Consider the following 23076-nt stretch of genomic DNA (forward strand, 5'->3'; position numbering starts at 1 on the left):
ATTCTTTGTGTTTACACATGCTACACATTCACGCAGCGTCTGCATCGCGAGACTTGAATGAGGCTGTTATTACATGTCCTGATAATCCACCGCGATAATGCAATTAATTTAAACATAAACGGTAATTCTTACCGTGTAAAAATTAACCGAAATTTACCGTAATATCGGTAATTGTTACATCCCTAGTTAGCACTAGAGCTACTACGGCTACTGGAGTAGCTTGCAGCTATGGAGCGCTTCTACCAGCTCTTCTAGTCACTGAGCCTCGCCTCCATTTCAACAAATATATTGCATTTATTACAGGTACCATCATTATTGAAGTAGGCAGGGGAATCGCTAAACACAGCCGCCAGGCTGCCCGCCAGGCTACATTTTGCAATGCTAATTGCAAATGTGAGCTGGGCTGCCGGGCTACTTACCTAACACAACCGTAACGCCTGACCCATTGCTGGGACTGAGCCGCTAATAACTCAAGCTCCAGACATTAACCCATGCTACGATTGTAACATTAAATTTAATTGAATCGACATAGTGACATGTGCCTAACATTACTGTAACACTAATTAAAACAGATATTTGACTTTATGTTGTATCTGTCCAGGAGAAGAAGAGCTAGCTCCGAGTCAGATTGTAGCCCCTTTAGCTCTCGCATTCACATGAACGTACATGAACGCGCAGCCGGACCAGCTTGTAAACAATGGGCTGGAGATCAACACAGAGAGAGGGTGTGTGAGGTCATGCTATACTCCAGATGAAATTACACCTCTAGTTCTTCACATAGCATTTTTTTAATTCCTTCAATCTAGAAATGATGAATTTCGCTTATTGCTCCTTTAAAGATATGTAGGCTATGTTAGGTGAATACTCCTGTCAGTGACCCTGACCACTGGCATTGGCAAAAGAACTGTAGTTGGTCCCCTGACGCTGCACTGCGGCTGTCCACTGCTCCTAGTGTATACAGTAGGATGGGTCAAATGTATGTAATGTGCTGAAAAAGGACAATAAAGAATCTTCTTCTAATAATAATTTCTTAATAACTAGGAGATAACAAAAGAATAAAGAGATTTCAAAGACTTAAAAAATAAGGGACATGAATCAAAACAAAGAAGAAACAAGAAACGAGATATATCTCCAGTCATGCACACCCAGTTTTAATAAACTCAGTACTGTTTTTCAACACATACATTGTTTTGTCTTCATTCAATGTAGTTAGCACATATTGTTATTGCGCCATTGGTTTTGGCCTTGGTGCCACACATTTTGGCCATGATGCCCCAATAAATTTGTATTTATCAAAGGCCAAAGTGGCCTTGCCCTAAAAATGACTTAATTCCAGGCCTGTAATTGTGTATTTCCTCTCCTGTTTCTGTCCTCGGAGGGGCCAGTTGCAGTGTGCTGCTTTTTTATGTGCTGCTGCCTCCATTGGCTGAGCGTCTCTGCTGACGTAAGATATAAGTCATGAGCGAAAAAATGCACCACACAGCCAGAAAAAGAACCTCTTAAGCAGGGCAAGTAAGAATTTAGATGGGGCAAGTAGATTTGAGAAGTACTTGCCCAGCAGGACAAGTAGGAAAAAACCTTAACGTCGGCCCCTGATGTAAGTGCAGGTCCATTTACCATTTACCAAGAGAATTAATGTCAGATCAACAATGTCAGCCAGGTGTGCTTTGTCCTCGTGTCTGTGGTAACATTAATGAGATTTGGAAAAGAACAGATAGGGTTGGTTGCTGACATATTTTAATGATGACATGAGTTATCATTAGCAAGATCAAGTCTAATGTTCCTTTAGTTGTATAATCTCTGTAAGGCAACGAGCCTTACACCCAGAAATGATCTAATACACATTGCGGCATCCAGCGAAACAGAACCAGTGTAGAATAAGTGTAAATGTAATTTAATGAAGGTGGAAAGCGGTCGTAGTTGCCCACTGATCAATAAATGTTATTCTTTTTGTGAAATGAAAATCATGTCGGGAAAACTCTGGCAAGATTTTATAGCACTTATGTGTAAGACTTGAGCTCGATCTTTCTGTGTCTGCAGTTGGAGGGCCAGGTGGTGGCCTTGCTGGTGCAGAATATGGAGCGGCTGGATGAGCAGGTGAAGGAGGAGGCTGATGGCATCTATAACACACTGGGTAAGGAGACGTATACGAAGTCCTTAACAGTGACGTTTCTGTCACTGTTTGTCCTGAAGCAAACTGTCATCAACATAAACAAAAATCTTATGTAGTTAAAATTTGATTCCCCAAAAACTTCATTGCCGTATAGAGTGCTGCAGGGATGATGTTTTATTTTTTTTAGGCCAACCTGGAACCCGGCAACCACAGTTTTGTTAGCTGGCATAGGTGAATTTACTGAAATTGTTAAAGGACAGAGACAGAGCTACAATCATCCACTGTCACCTGCCCAGTGTACGCAAAATTCATCTGAATCAAACAGCTGAAAGCTTGGCATACTGCGTTCAAACATTCATCATGTTTTGAACTGAATCCTAGACTAATTAAACTGCCAACAAAGCAGGTTCCAGGAATGAAATATGGAGCTGTTTTGCTTACAAAGACTGTTGCTGTCCTTTTGTTAAGTAACAAAACAAGAAGTATCTCAGTGTTTGTTTGTGTACTTTATATTATAAAACTGTTAGAAATATGCTAAAATGCTAACAAAAGTGGACCAAAAGCAGCAGATGTTAACCAACATAATATGAAACATCTGATATAGACAGGATCAACAGTGTCTGATCCATGTTGCTAAAATGCGCAAGGTCAATAGGACAAACATGTCATTAACCAATCTACCCATGCATACATCTCAGCAAAACATCAGGCCATGTTCTTATGAGTAGTATATCCACAAAATAACTAGACTGGAAGGTGCTTTCAGTGCATTCATTTATATTCAAAACATGTGGGACAAATATCTGGAAGAAATCTGGGACAAATTTCACTGCACACTGTAGGTGCCACAGACTCTTTGCTGCTTCTATACTGCACATGATAAAAAAAACAGGCTTGGATAAAGATAGCAGCTCAGTAGCATTTGAATATTCAGAGCAAGAATAATTGATCATCCTTGTCATGTTTAGTGCAGAAACATGACAAGCCTTTCCGGAGGGAGCTATGCCTTTAAGGTGTGTATGAGCCAGTGTTAGAGCTCTGGGCAGTACAGTGACAGCTAGTCCTCCTGGACCTGGATTTGACATTACACAGAGGGCGTAGACTAACTTTATTTGTATTCTTTAAGCTTTAACAGTGAGTCCCCCTGCTGCCAAGTGTCCTAGACTTTTTCCAGTGACAGCGAAAGGAAGCCGTCAGACTCTCATTTAAATGTTTTAGCAAAGAGTAAGCACTTTTAAACACTGTTTTATAAATCTGAGGCGTGAACTCTTAGTTGTGGAGAGTCAGAATCGCGTGTTTGTGGGATAGATTTAACAGCTTTAAATGTAGACATGAGGGCTAGGAGAGGGCACGGGCCAGCGGATAGTTTGAGAAGTCATGCTCTCTGTATTTAGCCTCCCATGAATCAGACTTTTCTGCCTCTCAGCTCTTTTTGTGTTGAATGAGTCTACTGAGATGATTTTTTTCTTTGTTGCCAGATTGAGGCCGAGTGTCAGGAGAGCTGTTTAGGTGTGTGTATTTGGCTCTTTGTGCAAGTGTGGGTTATATCGAGGGAGCAGTGCTTGTGCAGATCTTCTATTCAAGTGTGTGCGTGTGTGTGTGTATGTGTGTGTGTGTGTGTGTTATCAAGGGAGCTCTCCAAGCTTGAATAAGCCTTTTGTCTGCCTTGGCTGCTCTCTGCTCTGAGCCTGCTGTCCACCAGGATGCTGTCTGTCTGCTCTGTTTGAATCACTGATAAAGGCCCTTCCTCTCTCTCCCTCAGCGCCCTCCCTCTCCATCCCCTCTTCTGTTTCTTTCTCCCAACATTTCTCTTTCACTCAACATTTCTCTATCATCTGCTGCCCCTCTCTCCAGATGTTGCTCGTTTTCTGTCTTATTTGTTTTGTCTTCTCTCCAAACTCTGTGTATGTTTGTTGTGATGTTGTTACATTCCCTCACTCCCTCTCTCCTCATGTCCCTCATTCCCTCAGCTTCCCATCTCTCATCTTTGACTTTAGCTTCCCACCCTTTTGCCTCCCTTCTGCGTTTCCTCTCAATTTATTTCCCTTCCCTCCATCCCCTTAGTTTTCCTCTTCTCCCTCCTTTCATCACCACCCCGCAATCTCTTTCTCTCTCTCTGTCCCCTTCTGCTGCAGTCTGCTCTGATAGAGATATCATGTGGCAGAGACAGCTTTCTAATATAGATAGATAATATTAGAAGTAGCTGGGACAGAACCCAGATGAACCCTCTGTAAAAAGATGACTGTTGTATTTCACAGTTCTGCTTTAAAGTGTGTTTGCATACCATCTGTATGTTAACTTGTGATAGTTAGAGGACTTTGATTAAAGACTATACTGAAGTTGCAGCATGTATTGAGGCAGATGCACCAGCACAGAGAAAACAAGTCTGAAGCTTTGTTTATAGTAGCGCTGGACACCGTGACATGGGCCTCTGTAGATGACGTGCAAGCTACAAGCATGCCCAAACCACCTCAACTGGCCCCTTTCACCTTGAAGGAGCAGCTGCTCTACTTTGAGCTCCCGCTGGATGTCTGAGCTCCTCACCCTATCTCTATGGCTAAGCCCAGACACCCTATGGAGGAAGCGGATTTCAACCGCTTGTATCTGCGATCTCATTGTTTCGGTCAGTACCCAAAGCTCATGACCGTAGGTGACGGTTGGAACGTAGATGGACCGGTAAATTGGGCGCTTTGCCTTTTTGCTCAGCTCCTTCTTCACCATGACAGTCCGGCACAACCACCACATCACTTGCGATGCCGTGCCAGACTGCTTGTCCATCTCACACTTTATTTTACCATCACTCGTGGACAAGGCCCTGAGATACTTGAAGTTCTTCGCTTGGGGCAGTACCTTGCTTCTAACCCAGAGGGAGCAATCCACCGTTTTCTGACTGAGAACCATGGCCTCAGACTTGGAGATGCTGACTGTTATCCTGACCGCTTCACAAGCAGCTGCAAACCACCCCATGTATGCTGGAGCTAGCGTTAACTTAGTCTCTATATACAGACTCTACATTCAGTGAATGTAGAGTCTGTAGGCAAACCCCGGAGATCTTGCCTCCGGAAGAAGAGTGGAAGAGCCCTGGTTTCCGGTTGTAGGCTGTTTGTAGTCCGCGTGATATTGTTCAATCACGTTTAAGCCGGCTGCAGTTGTTGCCAGGTTGAACGCTCCGTGCGGTGAACTAACGAGGCGGAACATAATTGGCGTCACTGCAAACTCTGAATCCATCGCAATGGTTCAGCATATTTCCTTATATATAAACGGAAGTCAGAAACGGAAATTCACCTAATCAAACAGGAATGCCAAAAAATCGGGGGTCCGCCCCCAGAGGCTGTATCGCCGGCTGCCCGAAGTCAGACGCCGAATACAGCCGATGGGTTCCGACAATGACGTCAACTATTCGTAATTGTCTTCTAAAGATGAACCCTATTGTATCCCAGATATCATTCTTGATAGTATCTTTATCAGGACAGTTTTCGTTTACCTGTCTGTGGTAACAGCCAGTAATTTATGATAGATTTTGATTGGCTGTTGTTTGAAAGGGATACCAACAATATAATTTGCCACTGCTGTTGTCGTTTTAGTTGTGGTGTGGACTCCTCCATTGACTTGAGTTAGAACAATTTATAAAACTATGTATTTTTAGTTGTTGTTGTCATTCTTGGTGTGGACAGTCCTTAAAAATGTATCTTTGTCTGATTAGTCTCATTTTTGGGTTGTTGTGGGTAACTTTAACATGGTGTGTAACTCATGCTGAAAATTCCCTTACATCCAACCACCTGTGTTTGAGTTTAGCATCTTTGACAGCCTGAGACAAATGTACAGTTTGTCAATCTTACACATTCACTCAGTGTTCAGTTTTTTCCCAGATAGGGCAAACACTGAATTTCACAATGACATTTAGAAAGGATTTGTACGTGTTTAATGGGGATTAGTCGTAACTTGCCGATACCCTGTCCACTAAATGAGATCAGTATCTGTACTGACATCGACCCACCAATTCAGATTGGTCTATCCCAACTTATTTGGTTTCTGTCAGGAAATTCTAGGTGTCAGCAAAAGTGGTGGCCATGGAGCTTTTAAGTTTATAGTGACTTGCTCAAGGATACTTTAGCAGGGCAGACACCAAACTTGCAGGTTAATCTTGATTTTTGATGTTTTGTCCTCCTCAGCGATCATAGAAAATATGGCAGAGTTCAGACCAGGCCTGTGCACCGAGGCAGCTCAACAGGGACTCATGCAGTGGCTGCTCAAGAGAATCAAGGTAAGAATGTGTCAGAGCATTGGCTCGAGTAATTTTTAGAGCTACAATTAGTTAATTGATGGATTAATCTGCGACTGTTTAGAATTGATTAATCATTTAGAGTTGTTTAAGTACAAAATTCAAATATGCTCTTGTTTAAACTTTTAAATTGAGAAAAGTTGATGTTTTTCCTTTTCTTAACACTATACTACATTGAAAATTTTTATGTTTTGGCCTGTTGTTCAGACAAATTATGATTTCCTGACATCACCGTGGATTGTAGGAATTTATGATGGCCATTATAAGTGTTTTTCACATCAAAGGATGCCTACACTAACCAATAAAGGAAATAATTCGTAGTTACAGCCCTTGCTATTTTCTTCAGCTTTACTCCAAAATGGTCTGTTCCACAACTGATTGCATGTAGTATTAAGTTAGAGTCCTCTAAAACAGGTTAATTAAGAAAGTGTTCTTTTGACTGAAGGTTGAAGTAGTTTTAGCTTTAAAATAAATTTGCTTATGTGCATGCAATGAAATGCATGCAGATAACCTGTAATGTAAACCATTTTATCCAGCATTTAAAAGATAGTGGGCCCTATATTACACCCAGCTCAAAGTGGCGCACAGTGCAGCACCACTGTCATTGCTAGTTTCAGACCAGCACTGTTGTCAATTTTTTTACAGGCAGTGCAGACCTGTGAGGAGCAAATATACCTGCCTATGCCTATCTGTGTGCCCATGGGTTTTGAAATAAAGTGTGGTCAGGGATATTGTTGGTGTATTGCTGTTTTGAGGCAGCAGAAAGCGATTGCCCCATTGACACTGAAAGTTAGGCCCTGTTTATACAACAACGATTTCAACTGAAAACGGTGAACTTTAGTTGCATTTTGGCCGATCGTTTACACGACAGCAGTGTTTTGGGTGCCTGAAAACGCAACATTTTGAAAACGGTTTCCAGAGTGCAACTTTTTGGAAATGGCAGCGTCTCCGTTGTCATGTAAACTTGCAATATGCAGTTCCTCTGAAAACGGGGACTTTTCACACATGTGTATTATGGTTCCAGTCACTAGGCATGCTGACCTTCACAACAACAATGCCAAGCTCTTTTTGTGCTGCTCACCCTGTTGATTTGAAGTGAAGTGTAGATCTGTTACTGTAGCAGCTCCACCTCATCGTCCATCCAGACAAAGTTATTTGTGCATGCTTTCACCATTGTGTCTTTTTTGTTTGGGTTTGTAATCACTGCGGTGTAGAGGAAGGCGCTTCAGCGCAGGCGCATGGCTTCATGCCGTGGTGTTGCTTTGCAAATTTACACTGCCACCCATTGGCCTGGTGTGCATACTACAGCGTTTCCAGTAGATTTTGCGGCTCCGTGTGAACAGGGATCGTTTCAATAACGTCGTCATATAAACGCAAAGGACAGACTTTTCCCTTTTTAGAGAAACCATTGTCGTCTAAACAGGGCCTCAATGGCACAGCATTTTTCCTGCTATTCATAGGGTGCATAATGCAGATAGTGAGATGCGCCTATATAGACAGGTTCGCAAGGTGCCTACACTCTGCTTGTTACACACTTGCATGGGCTTTGCGTAGGTGAAATAATACATCATTAATGAGGAATGTGAACATAGCAGAGATAACAGCAGAGCTTCTGTTCATCTCCACATTAAGAGTGATGCTCTGTGCATTTTCCTACGTGGAGCAGCTTAACTTTATTGATTATTTGAGAAGCTAAAAATTTAGTTAAGCTTCCTCTGTCATGTTTATTACTGCAATTTTTAGTTTTACTGCTTAAATGTCCCACGCTTTTTGCTGCAATGACATCAATGCTCCTCCTACTGCATTACTCTCAGCAGAGATGCTTCTCCAATTTGCCGAATGTGTCATGTAAATAGCAGTGTGCCAGCTGCAGGGGCACCGGTCTTTTAAAGAGAATGGATGATGACAGTCTAATTGGTTGAATTTATGTTATACCCAATACCCACATATGATTAATTAAGGGACTAAATACAACCCCCTTTTCCCTTGCACCCACTTTTCACGCAGACTATGCACTGTCTGAATAGCAAAAGTGAAGGTGGACATGGCCAAAATGCACCTGTGCCATGCACTTCAGACCAGATGCTATAGAGTGTTTGAATAGGGCCCCTAAAGTTGCTGTATACTGCTACCATAAACAATTCATGAGGCAGGATCTCAGGAAAAAAAGGTGGAAAAAAAACATTTTGTTGTAGAATACAGGGTGATATTCTAATTGTGTAGACTCTGGAGAACAGAGTTTATTTAGATGAGTGGTAATTGGAATTTGGCCTCTTCCCTCTCCTTCTCAGGCAAAGATGCCTTTTGATGCTAACAAGCTGTACTGCAGTGAAATCCTGGCTATCTTGCTACAAAACAATGACAGTAAGTGCGTCTCACTAAATGGTGCATGGCTTTCAAATGATGTCTGTTTATCTTCCACTTTTCTGTCACCTCTCAGCTTTCTAAAACAGAGAGAAAATGCACTGTCCCTTTTTCCCCTTTTCCTCTATATTTTTTCTTTATTTCTTCATTTCATCTGTTCTGGTAATTTCATCCCACTCCTTGCTTTGGCTTTGCATCCTTTTCTCTTTTACTACCCATCTTATTCTTATTCTCTTTCAGCCTCTCCTCTTTCCGTTTTTCCCTTCTCTCTTTCCTTTTTGTGTCCTTTCGATCTTTCTCTTTCTATTATCACTCCTAGCAATGTCTCTCATTTACATTGCCCTTTCATTCATTTCCTTTGTCCTTTCCTCCCTCATTTCTTTTCTTGTTGTCCTTTGGTTCTGTCATTTTCTTCCATCACTCTTTGATTTCCTGTTACCTTTGATGTTTCCATTCCTCTTTCTCCCACACCTTTTTTCAGTCTCCCTGTCTGGCTTCTTTTCTTCCTCTCTCCTTGTTTATTTGCCTTCTTCTCCATCCTTTCCCTCCCTCACTAAAACCTTGTAAAGCTTCAGATAGCCACAGGACTATCAGGTCCTTGGATAGGTTCTCATTAATGGTACAAGCCATATTGATATTCAGTGGGAGTCGTGTCTCATTTTACACTCCTTCTCCTCGCCTTCACTAGTGCTGCCTTTAGTAATCCTCTCCCTGCTGCTCTTTCTAATACAAAATCAAACTTAACAAAAATGTTATTTTTCATAAAGGAAACGTGCTCCAATGAATAATGTTGACAGTACCTTGAAGTAACAATAAGAAAAAACACATGACTACAAAGAAAATTACATTTAGGAAAAAACCTTGATGTGCTACTTTGAATGTAATTAGCACTTCCTGCTGTCAAATTTTAAAACCTCACTCTGACTTTATACATGTGTAAATACTAGCTGCTGTGAATGAGAAGAGCATCTCATCTCCGCTAATTAATTATCTCTGTAGCTTCACTGTATTTTTCAAATCAAATTCTGCTGTTAATGACGAGCACTTCTCTGCACAGAGTAGGGTTGGGCGATGTCCACAGTGAAACATCTCAGTGGATGATGACACCGTTGCTTTGATGCTAAACCCGACCTGATCGCAAACTGAGAACTTTTTAATGCATTACAGTCGCACAGTTGTCAGGACTGATGTCAAGGACTTAACACCACAGTGCTCTCCAAGATATGTGTGGGTGTATGAGAGACAGACAGAGACAGTGGAAGAGAAGGTGTAAGGTGGACTATTGCATTCAGTGTTTCTGTTGGCCTATAACTTAATCAGAACGTTGCCTTGTCACTTTTTGACCCGCCTGCCAGAACCTGTGATATTTAGATAACTTTACCAAGTGAATTTGAAAAAAACAACAACAACAACAACAACAAAAAACCCAACAACAAAAACAAAAAACAGAAGTCCACCCAGCAAATATTGATCAGTGACAGCAGTAAATTGTAATGATCGCAGCAACAAAGTTGGTTACTATAAAGGGAATTACTTTGATTCTTGTAGATGAATCAGAATTGTTACTTCTTAAAGGGATAGTGCACCCAAAAATGAAAATTCAGCCATTATCTACTCACCCATATGCCGATGGAGGCCCTGGTGAAGTTTTAGAGTCCTCACATCCCTTGCGGACATCGGCATACGGCGCCCCAGGCTAACGTCCAAGAACACAAAATTGAATCCACAAAGTACCTCCATACTGCTCATCTGTAGTGATCCAAGTGTGCTGCAGCCCCGACATAAAAAGTTGTTTCAAAAAACGTCATATGAACTCTGTTTTTAGCCTCACTGTAGCCTGTAGCTCTGACTGCTTCTCTGTGCTCCGCGCTCACATGTGCGTGCTCAGGGTGATCGGTGATCTCTGAACAGCAGCAGTCTCATCAGTACTGATGTCCAGATTATCAAGTGCAGGCATCGCCAATTTCCAGTCTGAGCAGCAAAGACTTTCCTCATCTGTTGGCATTGCTTTGCATTTTAAACAACTACACCACCAGGTTTCCAGTGCTCGACTCCAGTATTCTGCGGCTGGCTGAGGGTTAGGCTCATGAGCTGCGGCGGCTGCTTCGTCCAGTAGTCTGAGTTCCGTCCATATACTCAGGCTCAAACAAATACGGCTCCACAAAGAAATGCTGTTCCTCCTCAACTTCAGAGTCTTCAGACATGTTGGGCTGTCCTTTGCTAAAAGACCGTAGTGCAAATTATCTTTTAGCTACTGTGGTCACTGCTGTCTCCCCGTGCGGTGCACGTGTCACGTGATGTAAACAAGGGTGAGCAAAGCTCATGCTTTTGCTGGTCTCGCGCAGGCGCGCACACGTGAGCGCGGAGCACAGAGAAGCAGTCAGAGCTACAGGCTACAGTGAGGCTAAAAACAGAGTTCATTTTTTTTTTGGGTTGTTTTTCGAAACAACTCTTTATGTCAGGGCTGCAGCACACTTGGATCACTATGGATGAGCAGTATGGAGATACTTTGTGGATTCAATTTTGTGTTCTTGAACGTTAGTCTAGGGTGCCGTATGCCATTAGGTGTGCTGGCCGCTCCCCCCGCCGATCTCCGCAAGGGATGTGAGGAGTCTAAAACTTCACCAGGGCCTCCATCTGCGTATGGGTGAGTAGATAATGGCTGAATTTTCATTTTAAGGTGCACTATCCCTTTAAGATGGCTTGAGTGGTATCTTTTTTTCCATACCCTCGTGAAATCTCAGTGGGGTATAAGTTATTTGGTATTAGTGTGCAGTGGTATCCCTCCCCATTTCCACATGACACCTGGCATGTTCTCTAAATATCACATTTTTGGAAAAATGAAAAAGTTATTTCAGAGAGATCCTGACAGAAGGGTCTAAAATGTGTGTTTGACGGATATATCTAGGATGTCAGACTCACTCAGCAGCAACAACAGGTTAAAAAGACAGATAGTTTGAAGCTAAAGCCGAACTATAGGCTACAGATCACAGTGTAAAACCACCCCATCACTGCTGATCGACACAGAAGACAATGAATATAAGGGGAAACGATGCCAATATTGAACCAGCTGTGTGGCATCGCAGTGTGTGCAGATTAAGGTATCTGGCTACCCCCATGCTGCCGCCAGCACTTGAACCTCTGATGCCAGACATGCACGGAGCTCTGGGAGAAGCCAAACAATGTTCATCTGCACACACTGTGATGACACACAGCTGGTTGGATATCTGCAAAGTTTCCCTGCTTCCCTTAACTGGTTCTTGTACAGCAGGGTAGGTCTTTTTGCAGTGTTGTAATCATTAAAAAGCAGTTGCTGCATGTGTATATATTCAGTAGGCTATACCTTGAGTAGCTAGCTAGCAAACCCTACACTTTTCAGGGTTTGATTTTGGTTCTGGAACAGGGAAGAAATGTATATCTCCTTCCAACCTCTCCAGGTAGCGAGTATCATTAATACATGTGCCCCAGGCTTAATGTTTAGCTCGAAATCAACAAAACTAGCCTGAAGGAAATCTGAAATGGTTGCATGAGAGACAGTGGAGCACAGCTGTGTTGTTTTCGGACCCTGGTCTGAGCTGGCCCCAATGCTACGCTATGATTGGTCAGTCTGCATCTGGGAACAGGACTTAGCAAAGGGTCAGTTGCCTGGTTAAAACATTGAAACGCACACGTCATTCAAACTAGACAGAAACAAAATAAAACTCACCAAAACAGTTTATTAAGTCTTGTTAGTCAACTGCTTAGTCAGTTGACTGTTCCAACAATCTCCAACTCTGGTTTGAACAAAATAAATTCTTAATTCACTGAGTTAGACATGAAAATATGCCATTTTTCCCCACGGCCTGTCTCTCTCTGCTGTTGCTGGCCAGCTCTTAACAGTCCTGTGACATTGTCCCTACCACCACCAGCTGCCTGTTCCACCGGTAGAGACCAAAGACTGACCTCTGGTGGTGTGTGATGTGCATCACATACAATAAGTTTGATGGAAAGAGGAGTGTCTGTATTTTTAACGGCATTGAAAATCATACCATCAGGATCTTTCAGTACCCTGGTGTACCATATTACTGCCTAAGCCTATTTTGAAGCACCAGTGACTGCCATCAGGGCCACCACAATCTGATGACTGACAGCTGTCAGCCTTAGATGATGGCATCTGCCCAACGCTAGCCCATAGAAAGTAAAAGCACAAAATATTGTCACTAGACATGGGCGTATGGTCTGCCACTTGCTGATGTCAATGTAAAGGATTCCTGGGTGTTGACAGCCTTAAATTTAAGACATGTGGCCCTCACTGCCATTCAGGGCCACAAATTGTGTGTTTTATAAAACATTTTACTACTTAGGCCTAGGTGGAATAACCTGTGTGGATGTATATTTTTCAGTGCCCTCATTTTCCCTCATTTTCTCTCCCTGGAGGTCCTTGTAGCCAATGTGTCACTGTTTATGCTCACTGTATGCCTTTGTAGCGCTTCAGTCATTCCCTCCCTTTCTTTGTCCTTTTCTCTTTTGCTTTCCTTCATCTGTCCACTTAAACCTTTTTTTCTGTCCTCCCTTCCGCTACTTAAATGTCTGTTTTTTGCTACCATCTCAATTTAATCTCCCTGTTGTCTTGTTACTCCATTTTTATCTCTTCGTCTTCCTCCTACTGCATTTCTTCTTTTTTTCCACAGATACAAGAGAACTACTGGGAGAGATGGATGGCATTGATGTGTTACTGCAGCAACTATCTGTAAGATTTTGCTTTACTCTCTATTTTTAGTTTGCTTTACCACTACCCTTCTTATTATCCATCATTCATTGCAGCCTCGCAAGAGTAAATCTCAGTCAATTCTCAAACATGAGAGTCTCCTGAGCCAAGATTTAACATCAGCAGTGTACTGTATGGTGGTGCTCTAACCTGTGGGTGCACATCACTTCCAGTATAACCCTAAGCAAATGTTTTACTTTATTTCCAGCCTTACAAATCACCCCACCTATACATACTGTGAGCGGACAATAGTTACCCATCAAATAGAGATGCAAAGTCCCTCCCCTTCTGGTGGGCCATCATGGGACCTGAAAAATGATCTATTAAACTGGTAAACATGAGTGTAATTCATGGCACAATTCAAATGGAGTCAAAAACTTTGTCTTGCCATTGACTTTTGTGCATGTTTTTTCCGACATAAGGTTCCATGGGGGACAACGGAAGGGGAGGGACTTCTTCTCTCTATTAGGCCTATTCCTTCTCATATCACCCACATTCCCAAACTACCCTAATAAACTACTCCACAAGCTGCTGCTGTGGTTTAAAGAATTTCCTTCTCAAACACGCCTGCCTGGGATTTCTCTCTAAATGCCCACTTCACTCTCAGGTGTTCAAACGCCACAACCCGTCCACAGCCGAGGAGCAGGAGATGATGGAGAACCTCTTTGATGCTTTGTGTTCTTGCCTAATGCTGCCGGCCAATCGGGACCGCTTCCTCAGAGGGGAGGGGCTTCAGCTAATGAATCTCATGCTCAGGTGAGGCTGCAGTACAGTCTAAGAAATGCCAGCACTGGGACTCACTCCTAGGCTACTTATGGAAGTGTTGGGTGCATTTCCTTCCTCATAAAACATTTGCAAATCTGATTGTGGATGCTGACAGTCCTGTACTACTTTTTTCCCTCATTTACTTTAACCAGTGTAGCATGATAGCATAGAGAAATTAGCAAGCTAGCTAACTAGCTTGCTGCTTTGTGAGTAAATTTTACCAACCTAATGCATCATCGTTACACAGCGTAGGAAAGCACATTGCTATCACCAGATAAGTGACAACTTTGCTCAGGTCATTTCCAGTAAACACTGTGAGATTGGCATTAAAGCATGATGGACTTAGCAAGCTGAAGAAATGGTTAGCGGACAAAAACATTAACGTTTTGCAGTGGCTCAGCCAGAGTCCTGACTTGAATCTAATTGAGAATCTGTGGAGGGAGCTAAAGATCAGGGTGATGGCAAGGAGACCCTCCAACCTGAAAGAGTTGGAGCTCATCGCTAAAGATGAATGGGCAAAAATACCAATGGAAACATGCAAAAAGATGGTCAGCAATTAAAGGAAGCATTTGATTGCTGTAATAGCCAATAAAGGCTTTTCTATTGATTATTGAGAAGGGTATGAATAATTTTGGACATGCCACTTTTTGTTCAAATGTAAATAAGAGCTGAGAAATATTTTTTTTCCACAATGATGCCTCTTGTACATCGTCTTATTATGTTCTGGGAGACGCCTGTGTCATTTCCAATCAAGAAAAAACTTGCTGGTTGAATAAAAGTAACTTTAAGTCAAAATTTGCCAGGGGTATGAATAATTTCGGGCCTGACTGTATATATATATATTATGTATGTATATTATATATATATATATATATATATATGTAACATGACAGTCAGTCATTGTATCTGATTCTTTGTTCATACCCCTACACAGTTTTTGCTTCACCACTATTCTTGGTTGAGAAATAATTTCAGGCTATTGTTACAGGTAATTAATTACTGTTCAGCAAGTATTGATGCTACAATGGGTTTCTTTGTAAACAATAATAACAATGCTTGTTAGACAAGAAAAACAGACATGTAGAGACATTGCAGACCGTTAATATTAAAAAAAAAAAAACGCCATTTCATCAAGTCAGAGCTACAAAAAGATATTTATTGCAGTACTGCAGTTAATAACTAGGTATAATAATCAGTGTCAGTTAGGTTAGTTTTTACAAATTCTTCATAAGATTTCCAGAAACATCAATCAATCAATTCATTTAATTTTATTTATAAAGCCCAATGTCACAAATCACAATTTGCCTCACAGGGCTTTACAGCATGCGACATCCCTCTGTCCTTAGGACCCTCGCAACATAAATGCATTAAATATGAAGTATGTTCCCAGTGTAACATTAACCTCCTACACACATTAAAGAGGTACATTAATGTAGAATTTACAACACTAAGTGCTTCAGTGCTATAAAAAGCTTATTTAAAGAGAAAATATGCAGTGTTGATCTCAGTACAGAACATCTGTCTATATACCATCTCACTTCAGAGCCTTTCCCCCCAGTGATCTCTGTACTGTGAAAATTTAAACACTCATAGCATAACAGTTTGTAGCGCTGCACAGAACAGCACGTCTGTCTACTCTATTGCCTGGCGAGTCTGCCAGTCCAATCAATCAACAGTTGGTGGAGCGCAGCAAGGCAGAGATGTGACCTTAAAGAGTCATAAAGACACATTACACGCATTTATGAAACCTTCACAGCCTCTGCACCCGTGCGTTGATAATCACATCATTGGACACATAGATTTAAGGCTCGGATCAATATCTCATTATTGGATGCAAAAACCCTTTTCTGCAAAATCATCCACCAGGGAAACAGAGGAAGAAAAAGACAGAAATGGAGGAGGATGAGGAAGAGCAAACCAAGATATGACTTTGAGAAACTAATAGTGAATTTGTAAGAATGGAAGAGAATTTCATTTCTTATCCTTTTCACTCTGCATAATACTTAACAGTGCAGGGAGTACAGAACATGAGCTTTGTCTGAAACAAGATGAACATTGGTAAGAGCAGGTGGATTTATACTTGTGTGGTAAACAGCGATCCTATTGCACATCGCTCAGATGTGGAAATTGGGCTTTCTAAAGTCTGAGATAATAAGTTTGTCTATCTCAAACTGGGCTTTAGGCTTCAAATTTTTAACAGAAAGCTTGCATTGCAAACTGGAGGTGTGGGGTTTTAAAGATGTATACGTCTACCAGTCAGAGAAAGATGTTTTAAATAAAGATAGTAGGCTTTAGAGTTATTAGGATCCAGATTTGTGGAGCTTGACCCATGAGCCTCTCAACTTTGTGGAAGTTACTAAATCGCCAGAGGACCCCTTTAAATCAGCATTTTTTTATTTTTTTTTACCGTATCCTGCATTATCAGTTTAATTATAGTTTTCAAAAGATCAGCTCTTGCTTTCTCGCCAACACAATGCAAGTGCGAAAACAAGACAGAGCATAGGATGCAAAAAAAAAAAAAAAAAAATCCTCTTCTCTCACTGAGACACGTTTATTGGTTTTCCATCAAAAACTCAATTTCAATTCCTACCAGGCCTTTTTAGTCTTGTGCTACATACAGATTTCACACCTGGTGTCTTAATGAATTCCTGGCACAGCTAAATGTTTGTCAGACCAGACACCTTCTCCCTAAAACTGTGATGTGCTGCTGCCATTTTTACATACACGTCTAAGAACCTGTTAGCAGTTTATGGTGAGTATAGCACCAGTAGTTGTACAAAAGTATTGAATAATTTAATATTTCCTTCCTGGCATACATTAAAGCCCTAAAATTTAATCTTTGTTCAGAAAAAGTTACATATTAAGAAGGTTTTTCCATTTAAAAAAAGCCCATCATGCCTTAAAATGTCTTTGATGTACCTCTACACCTTTGCCTCATTTATTATGTGCAAACTAGTCCCGCCTCTCAGCTGCTTGCCTGCACCTTGAGTGTACCTGCTCACCTTTGAATCTGCTCATCGTTCTCGACAACATTAGAAAAATAACAGTAATAGATGACATGAGCCTTCGACTTGAGTACAATATCAAGCAGCTAATAAGGTGTTACCAATGTTAGATAAAACTCGTCCCTGACTGCCAACTCTGACAAGTTGAAAGCGAAAATTAAATTTAGCTTGCAAAATACCAGTACCTAGCTACACCTAGCTTCTCCTCGCAATTTGATGGGATTGGTTCCTCAGACGTGTGACCAATAAAAAGCTGGCTGTCTAAATCCATGTTTTTGAGCGTGTCATGGGGGCTGGGGTGGAGGCTCAGCCATGGCAATGACTGCTTATATTGCTCATGATTTGTCTGGTAGCATAGAAAAAAAACATTTGGACACGTTAACAAGGTTAAAAACTTGATTTTTATTTGATGGGGTATTTAACCTCCTCTACTCACACCACCCTGCTATAAACCCAATTTTGTCCCCAGGCAGGACTGGGCAGGGGAAGATTGCAGGTCAACACTACATGCCACATAGAAGTGGTAGGCATCATCTGAAAACTGGAGCCTGACGATTAATAAATGCAGCTCAGCACGTTGTGTTTTGGTTGGTGTCTATTTAAACTTAGAACATTATGATGTAAGCATTTGATGGCTATTCCGATGTTCAACAGTATCTTGTTAGAAGCAATTTTTTGAGTCGATATCAATGTTCAACATATTTGATGCTAAATTTAAGCATTTTTACCACTCAAAAATTGATGAAAATGGTCAAAAATCCTTCTAAAATACCACATTAAGACACCAAGATCTTGAGGAACACCATATAAAAAGCCATGCTGTGATTTGGTATCAAAAACCTTTGACATTTTGAGATTTCTGTAAGAATTGCATTTCTCAGTGATTGGATGGCGAGTGCTTTTGTTCTGGGAACTGCTGAGAAACTCCCATATTTTCAGTATATCGATGAAAGCCATATACCCTCTGAATGCCCTCAGTCTCTAGTTTGTGGATGTAAAGTTTGACGAGGCTGTGATTATCCTAGAGGTCACAATAGGTCATTTTATGCAGTGAAGGTCTGTTGGACAGGTCTGTTTAAAAATGGTCTCACTTCAGTATAATGGCTACATTGGGGACTAACATCATCCCACATGAATAAGGTTTTCCAGTCATATCAAATTTATGCAATTTCAAGACTGTTCAGGGACCCCAGTATGCAGAAATATTCAAATACATTTGGCAAAAATAACACATTTGTACTGCATGAGAAAAACAACATGGTTTTTGCACCACACTTCATTGGACTAACACATAGTGGACATGTCTGTCAATGTATCATTCAGATATGTTGAGGTGAGAGATCAAATGACAAATATTGGCCTAAATTTGGAGTGTTATTTAACCCTTTGCCTGACAAGTTAGCATTACATGTTAGCCAAGGACGCCAGTGTCCAAATGGAGTGAAAAAGGTTAAAGTGCCTTTGAGATTTTTGAATGTACAGTTCCCCTATTTTTTGTGGGAATTTGGCCATTTTCTGATTACACTACGAGAATATTTTGGTCTGACTTTGGGGTGTATAGGCTGATCATGTCCATCAGCACAGGTAAGAAAACTTCTCAGCAAGGGCATATCTTTGAGTGATTAAGTGTCATTTACAATTTCATTTGAATATAAAACTAGACATCAAAACTAGTAGAGTTCACGACACCAGGATGTTGAGTTAAGTCACCAACTGAATTGCCTAGTTTCCCTTCAGAAAGTACACTGTGTATCGCTCCCCCCTGGCCTCTCCAGCCGTCCATCATATATAATGTGTCTGTCTGGAGAACCAGACTCAACTGCCTGAAATATGTGTCCCTCCTCTGAGATAAACACTGTCATCTGTCATTGGTGGGAATGGAGGAAATGACAGTGTGACAGACAGCTACATTTCCCGAGAGGAGGCGTGGGGTGGGGGTTGGGGGGGTTTAGACGGAGCAGGAAACAGTTGGTCCCCTTATCGTGCCAATGCTTTAATGATGGAAAACAGATGAATATCTGCATTACAATTTATTTGTTTGACAGAACACACATTTTCTTTTATTGTGGTCGTTTATTGTTTGACTAATTTGTTTGACATTGTGAAACAGCTTTTCAGAATTAACAGCAAAACAATTGCTTGTTTTATCTTATTTAGAATGTATTTTTTTAACTTTCTATTACTTTGTTAAATATATTGTGCAGCTCACAATGACAATAATCAGTAATTTAGTTAAAGGCAGACTCTGATTTTGTTATAACTCACCTGTGAGTTGGGGTAAGAAAACATTTGCGAACATTTTCTTTGCTTTTGGGCGTTTCTCATTAGTTCTTGTGCAGACTAATGGACTCTGATGAGCTGACAGTAACAAGTAAAAATAATATCAAATATATTCAGTGAGCAGAGATATGTGGAGTCAAATCTCAGTGGGCCTCATGCAAGAACATTTTCACATCATTATCCTGAACTTTTTGCTGGTACCATGTTACCAGAGACTTAAAAGAAGTATTTCCCCCCTGCTAAGCTGCTGTAAGAAATCACCAGACGGAAATATAACTAATGTAGAAGTGTCAGTAATATTCGGAAACCTGAAAGAACTATTAAGTATTAATAGAATAGTGTCATCAGATCCGTACCGCACTGTGACATAAATAAAGATTAAATGGTTTGACTTTGAGCTTGATGCTAAAAAACATCTTGCTCAAACAAAATGGAACAAGGGTAAAAGATTAAGCCATGTAATAAGGATGGGGTGAACATAGTGGGAAGAATATTTAAAAAAAAAAAAAAAAAAAATCTTGTAATATATTTAAAGTCAAAGTGTGAATTGTGAGTGTGAACCGAAAGCAGCCTCACCAAATGTCTTCTGGGAGTCTTTAGGAACTTCTAAAAGAACGGCAGTGGAAGATCTGAGGGTCCTTGTTGGGACATAAAATGAAAGGTGGCCACTGATATATGAAGGTGCTTGACTATGCAAGGCTCTGCAGGCAAGTAAAAGGACTTTAAAATGATTTCTAAAAGATATAGGACAGGTAGCCAGTGAAGTGCATGCAAGCAGAGGGCTTATGTGGTCCAAACTATACTGGTTATTTGGTTATTAATTCTGGCTGCAGTGTTCTGCATTGACTGTAATTTTCTCAAAGACTTATTAAGGAAAAAGAGAGCTGCAATAATCTAAACGACTTGTGATAAAAGCATGTATCAGTGCTTCAGCATCATTCTAAGTTAGAAGTGGTTGAATTTGAAAAAACAAACAAAACACTTCATTGCCAATGTGCATGCTCTGTATATTTATTGAAACAATGAATAACTGTCAGTAACTCAGCATCGTTTCCCCTCTGTGCTGCAGAGAAAAGAAAATGTCTCGAACCAGTGCTCTGAAGGTCCTGGACCACGGGATGATTGGACCAGAGGGAGCAGATAACTGCCATAAGTTTGTGGACATCCTGGGATTGCGAACCATCTTTCCACTTTTCATGAAAACCCCCAAGAAGATGAAAAAAACTGGTACTTCAGAGAAGGAGCATGAAGGTCAGTCACTAATTACAACGAGGCAACAGCAGACATGATTTCTTCATGAAGGCTGGAATGAGCTGTTTTGACCTGTTCTAGTAGTTTGATCTGTTGAGCAAGCAGTGAAAGCACTTGTGTGTGTGTGTGTGTGTGAACACTTAATCAGAACAAATTTTTTTGGACTTGTGCCAAGTGGTTTTACCCACTGAGGCATCTAATCTGCTGGAAATATAACTCAAGAAGTTTTTTTCCAACTTTATTGAAAAAAATTCAATTCATTCAAAAATATACAGAAGGAGTAGAGGTGGTGCTGCCTGTTAATACAATTTAGAACTAAGTAACCTTAGTTGAACCCAGGTTTATGTCTGGAGGTACAAATTACAGATGTCCGTAGATGTCTCATCTGCAGGCTACTGCAACTCCACATTGCAGCCTGTAACAACAATGTTACATAAGACATGTATGTAAACTGTAACTGCAACTTGATTGTTAGTGGAGGCATACATCACAAGGCGGTGATTTTAGTTTGGCATTTAAATAAAGTTTTTTTCTCCCTGTTGGCCTGGCGGCTCGCCATGCCTGTGCAATTATAGGGGAAACATTGGAAATCAAACCACTGGGACAAAAGCACATAAGTCGCCTCTCTGATAATGACACAGTTCAGATCAATGGCTTCTGCACACACAGTGAAAAAATGTTTGGGAAATTATTTCTAGCGTTTCCACATGCCTGGGAGAATCGCTGTTGCGGACTAGGTTGTGGTAACATGTTAGTTTAGATGATGACTGACAGTACTGGGGATACTTTTTTAACGTCTGTCAAGTCTCATCATTTTTGTTATTTGTCAAGTAAAGAAATCTTTAGTTTGCTGACCGTACTAATTTAAGCGATTTTACTAATCACCACGGGTTAATTTCTTTCTTGTCCTGCGTCTAGTTTTCTGCAATGTGTAGTCGCACCCTTTTCCTGCAGACGCACTCAATCCTAATCTGCTCATGTATCACGCTTTGCTGCCTCTTCGGCCTGTCAGTTTACACTATCAATCCAATCTTGATTGATTTTCCTGCCTGCGCTCTCGAACCTCTCTTGTCTCTGAGTGAGAGATAGAGGAAGTACAAACAAGAGCCAGAGAGAGAAAAAGAGAGGATGTCCATGTGATACAGGGTGAGAGAATCAAATAGAGAAGAGAGTGAAAGAAAAAGGTAGAAGCCCTGTCCATCTCTCTGCTCTTTGTTTGATTACCTACGTCCAAAATGTGGAACCCTTCCTCTCTCTCTGTCTTTATTAATTGAGTTTGATTCATCCGGTGGGGCTTCCCAGCCCTGCAGAGGAGAACAAATTGTCTTCCATTGTGTCCCGTCTCACCCAGGGACTGGATGAATTAACCTTTGACCTCCTCGAGCAGCAGGAGGAAGAGTGGGAAGATAACCCGTCCTAACGGTTAAACCTTCTCCTCCCTGTGTGTTGAAGCCGCCGGCAAAGCGGACACACGCTTAGAAGACAGGCTTTAAAAAGAGATGTGGAAATCCACCCTGGAGGCTCTTTCTCCCTGTGAGGCTTAGCACGTGTGGTCGAGATTTATGTGTATCTCTCAACCGAAACTGCATCTTGAGAGCCACAGTATGATAATGTATTTTTGGGAGGGTAAAAATCAGTATGATGTTGGCCTTTTAACTCAGCTGCTCTGTTTGTTGAAACCTCCTGCTTTGAAGTTAAATGGTAAAAGCAGTTTAGGATACTTCACAGCCAACTTGGCCGTAACTTCCACATGCTTCGTAATGTCATATTGTTTAAATAAGCATAAATAGAGAAACATTACTTGCTTGCATCTTCAAGATATCCTGTGGAACCTACTGTACTACAAGTTAAAATATCGTAACCAAATACTTTTGGTCATATGGGATTTAGACATCTAAAAAATAACAAGACAATAATCAAATCTAGTTAATGGTTTAGCATCTTGTTACCTGTAAATCACAAAACTAGGCTTACTCATGAGCTGCTCCAACAATAAATTCTGTGTCTGTCCAGAAGTTCATGTTCATTTTAATACATCTTCATGAAATCCACTCTCTCTGCATAAGGTCTCCAAGCCAAGAGGAGAATTACACTTGTGCATATTCATAAGTTTCAGACTTTTATGAAATGCTGTATTTCATCTGATAACAGTGCAAGAAATCATGAATTGCAAGTTTTATGATTTACAGTATATTCATAAGCTAGAAAATTGTGAACTCCAGTTGGGGCTTAATACTACACAACTTTCACATAGCCACATAGAATGATA

At 41.0% G+C, this 23076-nt stretch overlaps 1 protein-coding gene across 1 annotated transcript in view; it reads left to right on the plus strand.

The window, feature by feature from the left end:
- ctnnbl1 (catenin, beta like 1) overlaps positions 1 to 23076 on the plus strand; it is a 99862-nt gene that overhangs the window by 21671 nt on the left and 55115 nt on the right. The window contains exons 6-11 of the mRNA XM_033627953.2: positions 2041 to 2134; positions 6286 to 6377; positions 8687 to 8759; positions 13430 to 13488; positions 14114 to 14262; positions 20626 to 20807. Of these exons, the coding sequence (XP_033483844.2) occupies positions 2041 to 2134; positions 6286 to 6377; positions 8687 to 8759; positions 13430 to 13488; positions 14114 to 14262; positions 20626 to 20807 (649 nt within the window). The remainder of the gene's footprint in view (positions 1 to 2040; positions 2135 to 6285; positions 6378 to 8686; positions 8760 to 13429; positions 13489 to 14113; positions 14263 to 20625; positions 20808 to 23076) is intronic.

The sequence above is a fragment of the Epinephelus lanceolatus genome, chromosome 8 (genome assembly GCF_041903045.1).
Source record: "Epinephelus lanceolatus isolate andai-2023 chromosome 8, ASM4190304v1, whole genome shotgun sequence".
In the NCBI taxonomy this organism is placed as follows: domain Eukaryota; kingdom Metazoa; phylum Chordata; class Actinopteri; order Perciformes; family Serranidae; genus Epinephelus; species Epinephelus lanceolatus.